General features: G+C 39.4%; 1 protein-coding gene across 1 annotated transcript; it reads right to left on the reverse strand.

The window, feature by feature from the left end:
• Nucleotides 1-7,291: 7,291 nt before the first annotated feature.
• Nucleotides 7,292-17,564, reverse strand: LOC132188626 (uncharacterized). Its single transcript, XM_059603139.2, has 6 exons — nt 17,181-17,564; nt 13,132-13,279; nt 12,360-12,620; nt 9,257-9,338; nt 8,582-8,778; nt 7,292-7,824 (listed from the first exon to the last, which is right to left on the reverse strand). Exons 1-6 carry the CDS (start codon nt 17,405-17,407, stop codon nt 7,573-7,575), a joined length of 1,167 nt encoding a protein of 388 aa, XP_059459122.1. The 5' UTR covers nt 17,408-17,564; the 3' UTR covers nt 7,292-7,572.
• Between the last annotated feature and the right edge of the window lie 2,530 nt (nt 17,565-20,094).

Consider the following 20,094-nt stretch of genomic DNA (forward strand, 5'->3'; position numbering starts at 1 on the left):
TTGTGCAGAACATCGAGGCAGTCATGTCGGCGGGTGGCACGAAGTGATTCGAGTTCCTTTGCTCCCCCATCGTCACTAACGAATGATAACTTTTTCTGAAAGTTAACAAGAGCCCCGATCCCGGCCGGAACGAATCGAATTTCGTCGTGCCACCCGCCGACATGATCGCCTCGAAGCCTTGTGCACGCTCGTAAAATTTCATGCAAATCGGAAGAGATTGTAATTTTTTCACAAGTTGGACCAAAACCCTAGGCCATACAAAATGGTCTAACGCAAAGTGAAATTGTTTGGTCCAAAAATTTACGAGCTTGTGCAGAACTTCGAGGCATTCAAGTCGGCGGGCGGCGCGAAGCAATTCGAGTTGGTTTGCCCCCCCATCTTCACTAAGGAACGATAACTGTTTCTGAAAGTTAACAAGAGCCTCAATCCCGGCCGGAACGACTCAAATTTCTTCTTGCCACCCGCCGACATGATCGCCTCGAAGCACTGAGCGTGCTCGTAAAATTTCAGGCAAATCGGACGAGGTTATTTTTTTTCACAACGAGGACCGGAACCCTAGGCCGTTCAAAATGGTCAAATTCGAAGCGAAATTTTTTGGCCTGAAAATTTATGATCTTGTGCAGAACTTCGAGGCAATCATGTCGGTGGGTGGCACGAAGTGATTCGAGTTCGTTTGCTCCCCCATCTTCACGAACGAATGATAACTTTTTCTGAAAGTTAACAAGAGCCCCGATCCCTGCCGGAAGCACTCGAATTTCTTCGTGCCACCCGCCAACATGATCGCCTCGAAGCCCTGAGCACGCTCGTAAAATTTCGGTCAAATCGAAAGAGGTTGTATTTTTTCTGTTCGTTTGCCCCCCCCCCCCCCCCCCACCATCTTCACTAACGAACAATAACTTTTTCTGAAAATTGACAAGAGCCCCGATCCCGGCTAGAACGACTCGAATTTCTTCGTGCCACCCCCTGACATGATCGCCTCGAAGCCCTGAGCACGCTCGTAAAATTTCGTGTAAATCGGAAGAGGTTGGATTTTTTCAATACTAGGACTGAAACCCTAGGCCGTACAAAATGGGCAGAGGCAAAGCGAAATTGGTTGGCCCGAAAATTTACGAGCTTGTGGAGAACTTCGAGGCAATCATGTCAGCGGGTGCCACAAAGTGATTCGAGTTCCTTTGGCCCCCCAATCCCGGCTAGAACGACTTGAATTTCTTCTTGCCACCCGCTGATATGATCGCCTCGAAGGATGCAGCACACTTGTAGAATTTTGGGCAAATCGGACGAGGTTCTTTTTTTTCACAACTAGGACCGTAACCCTAGGCCGTACAAAATGATCAGATGCGTAGCGAAATTGTTTAGCCCAAAAATTTACGAGCTTGTTCAAATCTTCGAGGCAATCATGTCGGTGGGTGGCACAAACTGATTCGAGTTCGTTTGCTCCCCCATCTTCACTAACGAACGATAACTTTTTTGGAAAGTTAACAAGAGCCCCGATCCCGGCTGGAACGACTCGAATTTCTTCATGCCACCCGCCAACATGATCGCCACAAAGCCCTGTGCACGCTCGTAAAATTTCGTGCAAATCAGAAGAGATTGTAATTTTTTCACAACTTGGACCGAAACCCTAGGCCGTACAAAATGGTCAGAAGCGAAGCGAAATTGTTTGGTCCGAAAATTTACGAGCTTGTGCAGAACTTCGAGGTAATCATGTCGGCGGGCGGCATGAAGTAATTCGAGTTCGTTTTCACCCCCATCTTCACTAACGAACGATAATTGTTTCTGAAAGTTAACAAGAGCCTCGATCCCAGCCGGAACCACTCAAATTTCTTCATGCCACCCGCCGAGATGATCGTCTCGAAGTACTGAGCACGCTCGTAAAATTTCAGGCAAATTGGACAAGGTTGTATTTTTTCACAACGAGGACCGGAATCCTAGGCCGTTCAAAATGGTCAAATGCGAAGCGAAATTTTTTAACCCGAAAATTTATGAGCTTGTGTAGAACTTCGAGGCAATCATGTCAGTGGGAGCCACGAAGTGATTCGAGTTCGTTTGCCCCCCCTTCATCACTAACGAAACAGAACATTTTCTGAAAGTTAACAAGAGTCCCGATCCCGGCCGGAACGACTCGAATTTCTTCGTGCCACCTGCCGACGTGATCGCCTCGAAGCCCTGAGCACGCCCGGAAAATTTCGGTCAAATCAGAAGCGGTTGTATTTTTTCAGTTCGTTTGCCGCCCCTCCCCCTCTTCACTAACGAACGATAACTTTTTTTGAAAGTTGACAAGAGGGCCGATCCGGGCCAGAACGACTCGAATTTCTTCGTGCCACCCACCGACATGATCGCCTCAAAGCCCTGAGCATGCTCGTAAACTTTTGTGCAAATCGGAAGAGGTTGGATTTTTTCAATACTAGGACGGAAACCCTAGGCCGTACAAAATGGTCAGATGCAAAGCGAAATTGGTTGGCTCAAAAATTTACGAGCTTGTGGAGAACTTCGAGGCAATTATGTTGGCGGGTGCCACGAAGTGATTCGAGTTTGTTTGGCCCCCCATCTTCACTAACGAACGATAACTTGTTGTGAAAGTTAACAAGAGCCTCGATCCCGGCCGGAACGACTCGAATTTCTTTTTGCCACCCGCTGATATGATCGCCTCGAAGCACAGAGCACGCTCGTAAAATTTTGGGCAAATCGGATGAGGTTCTATTTTTTCACAACTAGGACCGTAACCCTAGGCCGTACAAAATGGTCAGATGCAAAGGGAAATTGTTTGGCCCGAAAATTTAAGAGCTTGTGCAGAACTTCGAGGCAATCATGTTGGCGGGTGCCACAAAGTGATTTGAGTTCGTTTGCCCCCCAATCTTCACTAACGAACGATAACTGCTTGTGAAAGTTAACAAGAGCCCCGATCCCGGCCGGAACGACTCGAATTTCTTCTTGCCACCCCCGGACATGATCGCTCGAAGCGCGGAGCACGCTCTTGAAATTTTGCGCAAATCGGACGAGGTTGTATTTTTTCACAACTTGGACCGAAACCCTAGGCTATACAAAATGGTCAGATGCGAAGCGAAGTTGTTTGGCCCGAAAATTTACGAGCTTGTAGAGAACTTCGAGGCAATCATGTCGGCGAGTGCTACGAAGTAATTCGAGTTCGTTTGCCCCCAAAAGTTCACTAACAAACGATAACATTTTTTTGAAAGTTTGGTGTTGTGCAAAAATATACCTAAATTAATAGGTAAATTATTGTACGTTTTACCTGCAAGTGCAGAAGGTCAACATGGTAATATAGGGTGCAAGTACAGGATCATTCCCACGAGGATTGCTGAATTTATGTTTAAAAATAAATTCCTTATGTAAAAACAGAGAGTGATTGTTAAAGTGATAATGATAAAAAGGTAGGGCTTTGATATCCACCACTAGTTATATCTAGCTAATATAACAATATGCCAATGCTTTGATCATGTTATGTATATTTAATGCTTGCCAACCTAAAGGTATGGGTGTCTACTCATTAGGCTATTGATTTCCCTAAGCACCGAATTAGGCATGGGTGTCTACTCTAATTCTTTTCTTTCTTAAAGGATTTAGCATGGGTGTCTACTAAGTTGTTCTTTAAGAAAGCATGAATCTGTGGAAATCGGCGACCACATGAGGCCTAGGGCATGGGTGTCTACTCCCGGTTCCCCATGTTGATTAACCCAAGAACCCGGTGTGGATTTCTTTTGTTACTAACATTAAACCCAGGACTCGATCAACTAAATTGATTTAATTAACTAGTCCATACCACATGCATATGTTGATCAGGCACACACATATGAGGAATTCATGAAAGCAGGAATTAACCAAGTTAAATAACATAACATAACCATCGCAAAGGCACCAATATTGAAATATTAACTAAACATAACTAGGGCTTCAATCTAGCCCTACTAAGTAAATTAGCTACACATAGAATTTGTGTTAAACATCTTTGTAAAATAAAAGCAAGGAAAAGAATAAACCCGAGACTTGAACTTGAGAGCTCCTATCCTTCTCTTCCTCCCAGCCCCCTATTCTAAAGGTTTAAGAGTCTATTTATAGGCTTTAGAAGTCCTTGGAAAAGTAGTAAAACCTAGAGTTTTTGCAGGTTTCAATCCTATTACAATTTGGAGTTGGAAAAACCCTATTATGGAAATAGGTACATTGTAGCCGCCACTTGGAATGCCTCCTGTGCACGGGTGCTCTCGATCGCACGTCTGCGATCGATGCCTCTTCTGCCTGCGCTCGATCGCTTCTGGCTTGGCTTGTTCAGCATCTCCTCTGGTATTGCAATCGATTGCAAATACTCTGCGATTGATCGCAGTACCAGGGAACTCCAATTTTCCTGTGTTCTCTTTTTTAGCCTAAATCACCCAGTTTTACTTCACTTTCTTCCAAAAGCCTGTAAAAACAACAAAAACACAAAAAGGAAGTAAAATGATCTAATTAACTAAAACCAAAGGATTAAAACATGTAAGATAAAGGCTGAAAATATGAATATTTTAGCGCTTATCATTTAGAAGCCATGATCCCATTGGATCGACTTGAATTTCTTCGTGCCACCCGTCGACATGATCGCCTCGAAGAATTGAACATGCTCGTAAAATTTCGAGCAAATCCAATGATGTTGTACTTTCACAACTAGGATCGAGGCCCATGGGCCTAACAAAATGGTCAGATGCGAAGCGAAATTGTTTGGCTCGAAAATTTACGAGCTTGTGCAAAACTTCGAGGCAATCATGTCGGCGGGCGGCACGAAGTAATTCGTATTCGTTTGCCCCCCCAAGTTCACTAACGAACGATAACTTTTTCTGAAAGTTTAGAAGCCTCGATCCCGCTGGATCGACTCGAATTTCTTCATTCCACCCATCGATATGATCGCCTCGAAGAACTGAACACGCTAGTAAAATTTCGGTCATATCCGATGATGTTGTACTTTAACAACTAGGATCGAAGCCCATGGGCCTAACAAAAATGGTTAGACGCGGAGCGAAATTGTTTGGCCCAAAAATTTACGAGCTTGTACAAAACTTCGAGGCAATCATGTTGGCCGATGCCACGAAGTAATTCGAGTTCGTTTGCCCCCAAAAGTTCACTAACGAACAATAACGTTTTCTGAAATTTTAGAAGCCCCGATCCCACCGGATCGACTTGAATTTCTTCGTGCCACCAGTCGACATGATCGCCTCGAAGAACTGAACACGCTCGTAAAATTTTGGGCAAATCCAATGATGTTGAACTTTCACAATTAGGACCAAGGCCCATGGCCTAACAAAATGGTCAGATGAGAAGCGAAATTGTTTGGCCTAAAAATTTAAGAGCTTATGCAAAACTTTGAGGCAATCATGTCGGTGGGCGGCACGAAGTAATTCAAGTTCGTTTGCCCCCCCCAAGTTCACTAACGAATGATAACTTTTTATGAAAGTTTAGAAGCCTCGATCCCGCCGGATCGACTCGAATTTCTTCATTCCACCCATCGATATGATCGCCTCGAAGAACTGAACACGCTCATAAAATTTCGGGCATATCCGATGATGTTGTACTTTAACAACTAGGACCGAAGCCCATGAGCCTAACAAAATGGTCAGATGCGAAGCGAAATTGTTTGGCCCGAAAATTTACGAGCTTGTGCAAAACTTTGAGGCAATCATGTCGCCGGGTGCCATGAAGTGATTCGAGTTCGTTTGCTCCCAGAAGTTCACTAACGAATGATAATGTTTTCCGAAAGTTTAGAAGCCCCGATCCCGCCGGATCGACTTCAATTTCTTTGTGTCACCCGTCGACATGATCGTCTTGAAGAACTGAACACACTCATAAAATTTCGGCCAAATCTGATGATGTTGTACTTTCACAACTTGGACCGTAGCCCATGGGCCTAACAAAATGGTTAGATTCGAAGCGAAATTGTCTGGCCCGAAAATTTACAAGCTTGTGCAAAACTTCGAGGCAATCATCTCAGCGGGGGCCACGAAGTGATTCGAGTTCGTTTGCCCCCAAAAGTTCACTAACGAATGATAACGTTTTCTGAAAGTTTAGAAGCCCCGATCCCGCCGGATTGACTTCAATTTCTTCGTGTCACCCGTCGACATGATCGCCTTGAAGAACTGAACACGCTCGTAAAATTTCGGGCAAATCCGATGATGTTGTACTTTCACAACTAGGACCGTAGCCGATGGGCCTAACAAAATGATCAGATGCGAAGCGAAATTGTTTGGCCCGAAAATTTATGAGCTTGTGCAAAACTTTGAGGCAATCATGTCGGCGGGTGCCATGAAGTGATTCAAGTTCGTTTGCCCCCAAAAGTTCACTAGCGAACGATAATTTTTTTTCTGAAAGTTTAGAAGCCTCGATCCCGCCGGAACGACTCAAATTACTTCGTTCCACCCGTCGACATGATCGCCTCGAAGAATTGAACACGCTCGTAAAATTTCGGGCAAATCCGACGATGTTGTACATTCACAATTAGGACCAAAGCCCAAAGGCCTAACAAAATAGACAGATGCGCAGCAAAATTGTTTGGTCCGAAAATTCACAAGCTTGTGCAAAACTTCGAGGCAATCATGTCCCTAGGCGCCACAAAGTGATTTGAGTTCGTTTGCCACCCGTTTTTAAATTGTTGTGTTTGTTTGGTAGAAATTTTATGGGGTGTTTTTTTTTTTTACTTTTGTTGGGGTGCTTTAGTTTTTATCGTCCCACACGCTGCATTTCGTGGCAGTACCCCCACACGCTCTGCTTGTAGCGACTTATGAGATCGTTTGTCACGGGCCGAAAGTTGTCGAGATGCAAAGACTTCTCATAATTGAGTAGACCGGGACAAGAATTTTGTATTTTCGTTTTTGTTGCTCATAGTTAGTTTTTTTATATGGTCTAATTTATTGCTTTTTCTTTCTTGAATTTCTAATTCCATCAATATGAAGTTTTGTGCACACACGCCACAAGGCACATTCCAAGAGGTTGGGGCCTTGGAGTCCTTTACTCAGACCAATGATGAAGTCATCTCACTCTCTAGAACCACGTTTTCCATCTTATTCATCTGATCTAACAAAAACCTTTCAAAGATTTAAGTATTCAATTTCTATAATTGTGAAAACGAGGGAGACTAGGACATTCATAAGCATGTGTAGCATAAGTAGAGAAGTTGTTAGTGAAGAGTAGACTTTGGAGGAACATTCCTGTTGCTTCAAAGTTCAAACCATATATAAACAACACCCAACAAAAAATCTTGTAATCTTGACAGGAAGAATGTAATTCTAATCTGAAAATCTTTTAGGAAAGGGAAGAAAATGAATTAAAACTCCATTTCATGCTTCTCCAAAGAAAATGAATTAGAACACTACTTTTGAATCCTCTTCACATCATTAAGATTTACAGATGAATTCGTAACAAGAGTGTACTGATTATATTTACACATCTTGAAACAAACCACTCATAAAAAATCGTTTTATATAGCCCTCCCCTCTTTCAAACCTCTTCCTCTATTTTTTTTGGGTTACTTCTATGTTTCTCCTTATTCTTACAAGGTTGTCCAAAATCAGTTCTGATGCATCAATTTCATGTCCCTCAACTTTCCCTGCTTTGGTCTGATGCAGCACTACGCTTACTCAGCTTTGTCAAGATGTAGGCCATGGCAACTTTAGCACCCAGGCTAGAGTGACCCCGAGATAGGCAGAATGCACCCCCAACTAGAAGCAGACCATTCGCTAGCAATTTCGTCGATGGTCTTCTTGGGAACTTCCTCTCTTTAGCTTTACTAGTCACTACACTGATTGTTGAAGACTTAATGCCATTCATGGTATCGAATCCAGGGGGAATCTATGTGGAGGACAAAGTTAGCAATAAACACAATGAGGGTGCTGAGAAAAATGACAAAACCATATGCAATGTACCAATCAATCCACTTTATCTACTGACAAAAAAAAAATACTGCTCAAACTTACTGAAACCACTAGTTTCCTCCCACAAAGGCATGGATAGTCCTATTTTTCAAACATGATTCAATAAATGCTTTTGAAATCAGAAAGACTTAATCACCTTGGGCAGGAAAGCAAATTAGATGGGTTTGTCTGCATTCACTGCTATAAAACACAGTGCAAAGAAATAAATTGAAACCTTGAGTAACCCAACCATGAAATGATTGATATATATATCCAGGCTGCATTATACCACACATTCTACTATTTACAGGGAATGTTAAGAACCTAGTCTAAACAAGCCGACGATAGTAATGTATTTAAAATGCAGAAGGCTAGTCAGAAGCCGCCATTTTTCCAACACAACCTAGGTGACTAAATTGCATAAAACTCTAAAATAAAATCTCAACAATAGAAGGGAAGTATAATCCATACAAGTTTTTTTTTTTTTTTTTTGACAAGTGAATCCATACAAGGTGTTTTTAAACGCCATAAATTATCACATCAAAACAATCTCAAATTATTTAGAATCAAGATAACATATTATCTCAACCAACTCTAAGGTGAATTTGATATATAGCTTTAAAATCAAGAAGTAATTAAAAAAAAAATTAACAAAGAATAAAACCAGCAGTGAAATGTGAGAATCTAGTTCAGACCTTCTGAATTAAAGTGACTGCAGTGACAGCTGAACTTGATTGAGGATGGCTGATCACAGAGTATTTGCGTAGTGCAGTATCCATCTTACACACATAGCTCCATATCCCCTTAGCAAAAGCCAGCTTTGCCATCTCGACATTCAAACCAGCATCTTCTTGGTAAAACATTTTGATCTCACATGCATTTTGACCAGGTACTGTAATTAGATAATTGAGAATCACAAAACTATCAATTTACCTTTGAAGAATAAAACATAAGCTTACCAGTGTCTTACCCTAGGTTGACCACATGCTCTAATTGAAGTATAAGTGGAGTTTAAGTAGAAGAGAAGTGCTACACATCCTAAATTTTCTTCTCAAAAGTTGGTTCCCAAATGATGTGTCACCATCTCATGAGATTTATTATTTTAGAAAATTTGTCACCAACTCATGGGATGGTGACACATCATTTAGGAACTAACATATATATATATATATATATATATATATATATATATAGGTTGTCATAATCCATAATTCAGTTTAGCACCGAGTCTCAGGACAGACATGAAAGCAGTTTGAGATGGGACAAATCATCAGCTTTTGGAAGGAAAACAGAAGTAGCTTAAGGGAAAATAAAAAACAAAAACAAAAGAAAAGAGGAAAAAATAAAAAGAGTATATGTTACGAACTTGCCTTTCCTGATTCGCCAACCTGATCTGAAAAACACAACTCGTACATACTTCTTCTGTCGCGGGGCAGAAGGATGTTCACATTCCTAAGACCAGAATTAAAAAAGAACTAAAAGCCTCAGGTAAAACCTTAACAAAAAAGAACTAAAAGAACAAACTTAAAACCAACACACTTTTCTTAAAACCTTTTTTTTTTTTTTTTTTGATGTCGGGGAACACACTTTTCTTAAAACCTTAAGAAACAATTCAAAACACAATACTTTTCAAATGAGGACCCCACTAAAAACCACTCTCACCTTTATATCACTTCAAACCAAAACTAAAAAAACGCTTTTCAAAACCATGATCAAACATATCCCATGTTTTTGCATACAACAAAAGTTTTCTCAACGAGATACTGAACTCATCGATCACATTATTAGACAGACAGATGTTAAGCAATCATATCATAGTCAAAACAATAAGATAAATTTTTAAATTACAATTAATGAAGTGATCTTCACCTTGACCAATCTCTTCTCACAGATTATCTTGTGAAATCATCTTTGTCATGTAGTATCCACATGCACATTACATGTAGACCAAACAAGGTTTAACATGCATTTAATTTAATTATCTAAAATTTTAATCAACTTGAATTCTGGACAGCTATTTAAAAATCTTTGTGAAAGATTGGATTTCTCATCTCATGTTTGGTTTTCATGAAAAAATACCATTGAAGCGGAGGGTTTCTTCTTCAAACAACAAGAAGCTGGGTCAGCAATTCAATCAAATGATATTGAGTATGTTTCCCATCTCTTCTCACGAAACAAGTGGACTATTTCTTGGCAAAATTGTGCTCAATTTCATGTGGCAATTCCGCAAAGATCTCTTCTTTAGTTGGGGAAAGAAACCACACGGATCAGATTTCTTTAGAAGCATCTCAAGAGAGAATTGTTGAAATAATAGATTTGAAAAAGAAAGCATGATTTTGCATACAATAGAAATGAAGGCTATCTTTAATGAGTGTTTTGAAAAGTATTTTTTGTGTTTTGATTTGAAAATGGTTTTTGATGTTATGGAAGTTAAGAGTGTTTTCATTGGGATCCACATTTAAAAATTAGTCTATGGGATCCATAGGAAAAAATTGTATAGTAAACAGTTTAGTGCTTAGTGTTTTCAAAGAAACAAATATTAAACATGTTAATCTTGAAAAAACACATGCTTACTTTTCAGCTATGGAGGCAGATTTCTTACTGAAAAAAAAAAAAAAAAAGAAGAGGTGGCGTGTGGCCACATCTCACCCTCCCTCCCCCTCTTCAAAGGATAGGGGGTAGCCGCACAACTGCCTCTATCCTATTGGGGTGGCCATGTGACCACCTATGACTCACGACCGACCCTCTTCATTGAGGTGGCTGCACGACCACTCCTCTCCTTTATTAGGGGCTGTTGTGCAGCCACTTTCTATTTCTTTATAATTATTTTAAGTTTTTTCAATTGTTAAAATTTTTTTTGTAAGTAACAAGTCAGCCCCCACACCTGAAAAAATAAGCACATGCTTTCTCAAAATATTCCTATAAGAAGGTATGGGAAGTTTTCTAGAAAGTATGTTTTGTTTTTTTCAAAGTTCTGTGTTTTGATTTTTGGAAGTGTTTCATTTAATAACTATTTTCTGAAAAGTGTGTTCTTATGTTTGGAAAGAGAAAAGACATTCCAAAACACTTACCAAACATAGCCTTTAAGTTTCTGAATAAGATGCTGAACTGATCAATCACGTTACTAGACAGAAAGATGTTAAGCAATCATATCATGGTCAAATATTCAATAGGTGCTTTCTCTTGTATATTCCATGTGTACTGGGAGTGCCTTATGCTTTTAATGATATCTTATTTGCTTATCAATTGCAATCAATGAAATGATCTTCACCTTGACCAACCTCTTCTCACATATTATCTTGTGAAAACATCTTTGCCATGTAATAGATGCCTGTGCACATTACATGCAGACTTAACAAGGTTTAAAACGTGGTTAATTTAATTATATAAATGTCAGAAATTTAAGATGAAAAATAATTATAAAAAAAAATTAAAAAAAAATTAAAAAAAAAAAGAAAAAAAAAAGAAGAGAGAGAGAGAGAGAGGCGGCTAAACTTAGAATATAAAAGTACATAAATTTAGGTCTAAATCCACTAGCATAGAACAACATAGCAAATCTCGATAGGTCCAATGACTCCCAATTTTAATGTTAACACATTTCAGTGCCAAGAAAAATTAAACACTTTTAAAAACAATGACAGAATGTCACATAAAACAAACCAATTTTTGACCAGAACATGCTCGCATCCACGTAAAAGGTTCCAGATCCATGAATCTAGCAGCACAGTCAACCTATTCCTCATTAAAGCCATATTAATTCACCTTTTCTCTTTGAAAAATCCAAAACTTTCAAATGCAAAAGCAAATGTTAGTTCCATCTACAGCCTATCGCTGTCACCACAGTGCACGTTATTATATTACGAATACTTGCCAAGATATAGTAAACCTAAACAAGGGTATCTTCAAGGTCATATATGTATGTGTGTGTATATATATTATCATACATACATACAAATACGTGTGTGCGCTTGCGCACACAAGCATACATATATCTACATAAATACCATCTTCACAATTACATTAAGCACAATCAGAAAGATATCTGATCTTAACGCATGTACACACGCGCATGCATGCATGCACAAAAGCACCTACATGCAAAAAAAACATCCAAATAAACCAATTGGTAAAGCTAAAAACAAGAAGAAAAAAAGTTCTTAAAGGTTGTAGTGTCTTTTTTTTTTTTTTAATAACTTAGTGCAACATCTTGCAAGCAAATAATGGGTATCTTCTGATGTTATGACTTTCAAATTTTTCAATCCAAGAATTTTCATGTAGTTACTTTTTGTAACTGGTTTTACCTGCCACATTATGTAGGAGGGTTGAGAAGAGATGCAACCTCAACTCGATGAATAATTTAGGCTATCAGTGAACATCCAACAAAAACCATGTGCAAATAACAATTGCAAGACCATGAACAATTCCCTAATGTAATTAATTTGCACAGTGCGATCAGCATTTGGTCAAAGTTACCTTAGTAAAACAGTAGAACGCTTTATCTTCCCCCTCCCATAATCTCCAAGCTAATACATATTCTCTGGGTGTCAAGAGTGGAAACTTTTTTATTGTGCGACCAATTTCAACGCCGTTGGTGTTATCCACCTGCAGCTGTTCATGCTCAACCAGGGTCTTGTCCCATTGCTTTCTATAATCATTGTCCATGTAGAAGTCTCTTAACATCTCAGGCGAACAGTTCTCAAATACTGTCACACTCTCGTATTTTAGGGGACCATTCTGTCAACACGAAAGAAATACCAACTCAAGGACATAATTGAGACACAAGTACCAATCAATGTGAACATAGATGAATTCGTGAAAAAACAAAAAATAGTAAATAGACTGAACTTTTGGAAACTAATATGAAACATAAATGGCTAGCAAACAAAAAAAAAAAAAAAAACTAGAACCATAAACATAACAACAGGCAGAAGGAAAAACACATTAGTTACTTGGAACATTTTTCCTTAACATCTCATCCCTAGTTTTTGATAAATGAGTTCGCAACATGGTGGATCTAAGTGTTGCATGCCTAGCAGAGAGAGAGAGAGCGATTCTATAGTTTTACTATGCGTCTCCCATAATGGAGACCAAAACTGAAGTACCATTCTTTTAAAACTTTAAACCAGCTGATACAGCATAATAATGGGTTCATTAAAAGATTATAGGTTTCTTCTTAATCTATCAAAAGATGACTCAACTTGAATGCCTAGAGAAGCCATTAAAAAAACCAGAAATGAACTGTAACCTTAGGCTTCTTGCAGCATTTAGCATTGTAAGATAGAAAATGATTTCTTTTGTCTATGACATGTTCCCACTTCTCATTCTCATTTAGCTTCTGATCCAAATTTTCGATTAAAAACTTTAAATCGGCATCTGAGACAATCTCCAAGATTCTGCAAGAGTAAACAGAACTTCCACGTCAGAAATACAACCACATGGAAAAAAACCAGCAATCGATGTCAATTTAGAAGAAATAAGTAGTCTATTAAGTAGCATGAATCCAACAGTTCCACTACCAGTAAGGCCCACTTGTTATCAACAAGAACACATACAGAACAGAAAAAACAAAAAAAACAAAAATCTGATATTGCAGAATTGCCTATATGGTATCTTTTCTCTTCAATAATTTAGACATATATAGCTCACTAAGCATGCAGTTACATTTAAAAGTCATGATGAACTTGTCCAAATGGTTTCGCATTATATACAATTAGGCTTTTGTTTCTCTATGTAAAATGACTTTTCTATCTCCAATCCTAGTTTTGTCTAGGCTCACAAACTTAAAATCCTTGAAACTCAACTTCAAACAAAAAAAAAAAAAGGATTGTGGAGGTTATTGCAAATGTCGAGAAGCAAAAAAGGTTTTTCTAGATGAACTCCGTGATCTCTCTTACTGATGAGGAAAAGGCTAGAAAGCCTGAGATCTCCTAGTATCTTGGAGAGGTATACTACGTTGAAAGAAGTGAGTTAGAGGGCCCTTTAGATGAAAAGGGGGGGGGTTAGATAAGAGTATTGGGTTCTTTCACAAGGTGGCCAATTTGAATAGAATGAACAATTTCGTTGATTCCTAGGTAGTTGATGGCTACATTTCTTCAGATGCTACAGAAATAAGGGAGCATATCCTACAGTTTTACACCTGCTTCAATGCGGTTAGTGGCAGAGCCATGTTAGTCTTTGGGGGGTGCTGTGGCACCCCCAAATACTAAAAAAAAAAAAAAAACAAATTCTTTTTTCCCTTGGACATGGCATCCCCGTAGCCCAACCTCTCTCTCTCTCTCTCTCTCTCTCTCTCTTTCTCTCTCAGACGCTCCCTTTCACTTTCACTTTCTTCTCTTCTCTTCTCTTCCCTGCCAACACACTGATGCACATGAGAGAGAGCTCCAAAGATTGAAAGAGAGAGTTCTGGATTGAGAGAGAGAGAACAAGATAGAGAGAGAGAGAGAGAGAGAGAGAGAGAGAGAGCTGCGGATTGAGAGAGACTTTGGGTTGGGTCCGAAAATTAGGGTTCATGCATGAGATTTTGGGGATTTTGCTATATTGTTGAAATCCCTAATTTCTCCTTGAGTTTTTTTTCCACCCATTTGAATTTCAAGTTTGAAATCATAATAATTTGGGGAATTTGTTCTACCCATTGGATTTCTATGCATGATTTAAACTCCGGGTTGTTAGATTAATGGGTTAAAGCTTCAATTTCACTATTGTTCATAGTATGGACATAAACCCTAATTCGTATAATATGAATTAAATTAGGGCTTTTGGTATGTGAACATTAAGATTGCTAATTGGATGGGTTAATTAACCCGAGACTTTCATGAGTTCAATGGAAATTGATGCCTATGAGGTTTAGGTTCTAATATGTCATATTAGAATCATATTGATTATTGTATGTTATGAGTATTATAAATTGGGGGTAAGTTGCTATTAATGGAATAGGAAGAGAATAATAATTATAGGGTTAAAAGACTTCAGGGAGTTGATGGCAAAGAATTTGATATTAGTTCATTGGAGTTTGATCTTGGATTGTGTCATCACATATGGGAATATGATGTTAATCAACGAGGTGCAAAATAACTCAACGCAAGTCGTACTTTTTGACGTTAGTATTCTAAGCTCAATTCCTAATCTAAGTGGTCTTGTAATTTGGATATTTTGGTTATTAAATATTGAGAAAATTGGTTGTTAGAATTTAAACATTTAATTGGAGAATTTGACACAATTCTAAGCTCAATTCCTCATTGCATTTAAGTACCAGTGATTAGAAAAACAAGAAAAAAATAGAAAAAGTACCAGTTCATTACATGATGCCAAAAAAAAAAAAAAAAAAAAAAAATCCTGATAACAAAAAAAAAAAACTTAAGAAAATTTTTTGCTTTGGCCCCCTCCCATAAAACTTCTTGGTTCCATCTCTGACCTACCTTGTAGAGAATCCCCGATATTAAAAAAAAAAAAAAAAAATTGTTCAGTGGCCCCTACAATATGAAATGTCTAGCTCAACCACTGAATGTAGTAAAAGCTCCGAACGGAGATAGGGCCATGGGCCTTAAAGATTTCTCTTTGGCCTTATTTCAAGTTTATTGAGAGGTTTTTAGAGTGGATGTCATGAATGTTTTCCATGAGTTTCATGCTTGTGGAAGTTGAAAGAAGCCTCAATACCACTTTTATTGCCTATATTCCCAATAAGGCGTGGTTAGTGAATATTAAGGATTTTCGACCTATTAGCCTTGTGGGCTACATTTATAAAATTATCTTTAAAGTTTTAGCTAACAATCTTAAAAAAAACATTGTAAAAGTTTATTTCCAAGTCCCATAACACTTTTATCAAGGGGAGACAGATTTTAGACTTGGTCCTCATTGCGAATAAATGTCTTCATAGTAGAATTCATTCAAAGATTCTAAGTGTGCTTGGCAAATTGGATCTAGAAAAGGCATACGATCATGTTAATTAGGAATTCTTGTTGTATCTGTTGAGCATTTGGGGTTTTAGGGAGAAATGGCGTGGATCACTCATTGTATTTCCACAGTTTGTTTCTCTATTACAATTTACATAGCTTCTTCCGAATTCTTTGATAGTTCTCATGGCCTAAGAAAAGGGGATCCGCTATTCCCTCTGCTGTTTGTCACTGTCATGGAAGCCTTGAACAAGATGATGTCAGCCACTGTGGATAGGGGGCTTCTATCAGATTTTTTTGTGGGGTCCAAGAACAACAATGAGCTCCTTTTGTGTCACCTCTAATTCGCGGACAACACATTGACTTTTTGTGAGGCAACTCCTGATCATCTATATCAGTTGTGTTGCCTCCTCTTATGCTTTGAAGTTGTTTTGGGGTTGAAAATTAAGACGGCTAAATTCGAGCTAGTAAATGTTGGCTTCATGGAAGATGTGGGAAGCTTGGCTAGTATCCTTGGTTGCACGGTGTTCTCCTTGCCTATGAAGTATATTTGTTTGTCATTGGGTGCACAATTTAAGGGAAAATCTATATGGAATGGCATAATTAAAAAAAATGGAACGTCATTTGGCAGGTTGGAAGCGGCTTTATATGTCAAAGGATCGTGGTAGGGTCAAGTTGATTAAAAGTACATCATCCAATTTTCCCACTTATTTCTTGTCCCTTTTCCCCACCCCGATTGGATTAGCTAACACTTGGAAAGATCTTAACCTTGGATAACCTGAGGAAGATACATGTCATTGTGATGGACTGACGTTGCATGTGCAAGAAGAGCACGGAACCTATTGACCATCATCTGCTCCACTCCAATGTAGCTAGAGTTTTCTGGGTATCTGTGTTCAATCTTTTTGGTGTAAAGTGGGCAATGCCACAACTGGTGGTGGAGTTGTTCGTTAGCTTGAGGGGCCAGTTTAATAGCCAATGTTGCATAAATGTCTGAAGGATGGTCCCTCTTTGTTTGATGAGATGCATTTAGACAGAACTCAAACGAAGCACCATATAACAGGTTCTTCTAAAGCTTGGGAACTCAATAGTATGATTAGGCCAGTTGTAATCACAAACCCATAATCACATATGAACCCCTTTTATTGAAAATTTCAGAAAACCCAGCCACTAAATTTCTGATACTTCAATGAATAAGCATCATACTGAAGGAAAATAAGAGTGACGCAATCGTATCATACCTAAATCCATAAAGAGAAAAATAATCCAAACCACAACATCAACTTTGTCAAAAACCCATCACCAAATTTCTCACAATTCAATGAACAAGCAACGAAATAAAGAAAAACAAGAATGACCCACATAAAATTAGACAAAACCCAGAAAGAAAAACAAGGCAACACACCTGTATTGGGGATGACTCCTAGCACCAGAAATAGTGGTGGTGGGATTGGAACCTGAAGATCTAAAGGAGAACCTCTTGCACCAGTGCCAAACCAATATCAAAATCAAAGCAAAAAGAGTAGCCCAACCACCACGCCCGTTTTCCCGCCAAAGATCCTCCAATGACCCCTGAAACCACATACTACGAAAGTAACCACTGTTCGAGTCCCAGAGTTTCAACATGTTCATCTCCTTCTCTGTTTCTCACCCCGTGAATGTAAACTGAATTCTTTTGGAATTGGACCCCAAAAGCCCGGGCGAACTAGGTGTGCTAAGCTGTTAGAAAAGGGTATTTCAGTCATTAACATAATTTATGAGGCTAAATGGAGTTTGGCTCATAGTCCTTGGGAGTGAGGTGAGAATTGTGTTGATACATATCCGAAATTCGCAACATGTTTCGTTTGTTGATCGGCAACCACCTTTGCGGTCGCGTTATTGTTGTCGTTGGCTTGGTGTTGGGATACGACACGAGGCATTTCATACACCACCTACGAAACGACATGGGGAGGATATTAATGTGCATGGCAATGCTACCCGCTTAATTTATTTATTTATTTATTTATTATTGGATTGACGTGGTAATATTTGTTCAATTTTATTAAATAGAGAATTATGTCTTATGAAGTAGAGGTTACTAATTCAAATCCTCTTCGTCCTTTCTAATGTGTTAAAAAAAAAGAAAAAAATAAAATAAATAAAAAGAAAAAGAAGAGAGTAAGATAAAAATAAAATAAAATAAAAGAGGAATATGGGTATAAGCATGGACCAAAGAAGACAGCATTAATAGTATGTACAAATGGATAAGATCAGAAAATGGGGCTCTTGTCAGTGTCACTATCACTGCGGTGGATGGATAGGAAGATATCCATCAATTTCTCTCTTCCATTTCATATGGATATGCTTGTGCACAATGCAAAGCCATTCCCGGCTCAAGGAAAAGAAAAAGAAACTGCTAAGGCATTCTTGCTAATGCAGATATTTGTACAGCATCCTTAAATCAATAGTCTCATGAAAGGGGCCTAATAGAGAGTATTCTATGGTTAAATAAAGAGAGTGATAGGTTTTGAATTGAAAGGTGTTGATGCACAGTTTTCTAAGGAGTGATGTGGCACACTTTCTGGGTGATGTTGCGGTGTCCGAGGATGTGTCGGGCTATACACAGAGCAAACAAGAGAATCAGAGTCCCCGGTGGTGTTCCGGTAGGGAAACTCCGATGATTAAGTCAGTAAAAGCTAGAAAGCAAGAGTTGCCATTACCCTAGTGTTGAGAGGTGACTTGCATTTTATAGGCATGGAGTGGAGTTTGATTCTCCGTACGCTTCGGCTCCCCAATCCCTCAATATTTGATGTGCATTTATTTGAGAGGGATAGGGTTTGTTAGCAACTTCGTGATCTTATTAGCCTGAAATCATGGGATAAGCGATATGGCTTTTGTTTGGCGCTAGATAAGGATGACCGAGTAGTCCTTAGTCAGGCGTGTCTTGCTTAGGCGCTGACAACTAGTCTACATCCTAATAAGTGTAGATAACTTTTTGAATTTGAATGATAGTCCATCCCACTTGTACAAGGATAGTTCACCATGTTAAAAGACCTATCTATCCTCGGTATAAGACTATTATGCCCTATATGCCGCTCAACAGTCGGGCTGGACTGACCGAGCCTTCACATGGGCTTAGTCTTATCATGTTTGATAGACCTTTGGGCCTCGAGGCCTGTTGGACCTCACATGGCCGATCCATGACCCAACAGTTACCCCCCCAATTTCCTTGTCCGGGTGACTATGGAAATTTCATGTTCAGAATGGGTCGGTCCTCGGAAGTCCGAAGGCTAATCCTTCTTTTAGAGGATTTTCAAATGCGAACTTGGGAATTTTGAATTTCAAATCCCAAATTTTATGGTGGAGGTTTTCCCTCCCTCATTCGACTAAGACGCTTAATTTTCCTGAGAGCTAGTTGGTTCGTCTACTTGTCGATTTGTATGGCTGAGTACATATCCATGTGTCGGCATCGGTATGGTCGTACTTTCGGCTACCACGCGTCATCATCTAGAAGATGATAAGATGCGTCTGCTGCGGCACTTATTGCGTGTGTTTTCGAGACGTCGTTTAGGGTTTCAAACGCCGATGCTTCTTCGTCTTCCCCAACACACTATAAAAGGGGTTCTTCCCTCTTTCTTCCATTTTCTATTTTTCACACCATACCTACTTGCAGAAGCTCTGCAAATCGTTTTACCTCCCAACTGGCTTGCTTCCATTCCAACTTTTTTCCTCAATACTACTTTTTAAGAGTAGTATTCTTCAGAGTTTCAGCCAATCGAACTCTCCAACTCCATTCGTGTGAGCAGTTTGTCCACCCCAACAATCCAGTACTCAAATACTTGGATCTGCTACTGCCGCTCATTGAACCAACGGTTGATCACCTCCGTTTATCTGTCACCCACTCTTTGATTCACAGCCATTACCCCTGCATCCCTTAGACTTTATATCCTAAGTTCTTATTCCTAATGGGTGACAGCAAAGGGTTAGGTTCAAATGGTGATGCAAGTAACACTTACCCAGCCATGTGGGATGCTCTCCTGACCTCGGCTGATGAGAAGCAGATCAGGTTGGACTGCTACATACCAAAGTCAATTGTGCTTCGGTTTGACGACGACAAGGAAAGAGCTATAATACGTGCCAATATGAATGAAGTCTGCCTGTACGAGACCATGTTTCGAGCAAGCCTCAGGCTACCGTTCCACACCAAATCTTGCCTAATGCCTGGAGGGTATTCTTCAGCTATGTAATTTTATGGCCGACAGCTCTTGAGGAAGAACATTTCCTCACTGTACAAGAGTTCTTGGGGGCATACAAATTCACAAAGAACCCCAAGAGCGACT

Source organism: Corylus avellana, chromosome 6 (genome assembly GCF_965113065.1).
Source record: "Corylus avellana chromosome 6, dhCorAvel1.hap1.2, whole genome shotgun sequence".
NCBI lineage: Eukaryota > Viridiplantae > Streptophyta > Magnoliopsida > Fagales > Betulaceae > Corylus > Corylus avellana.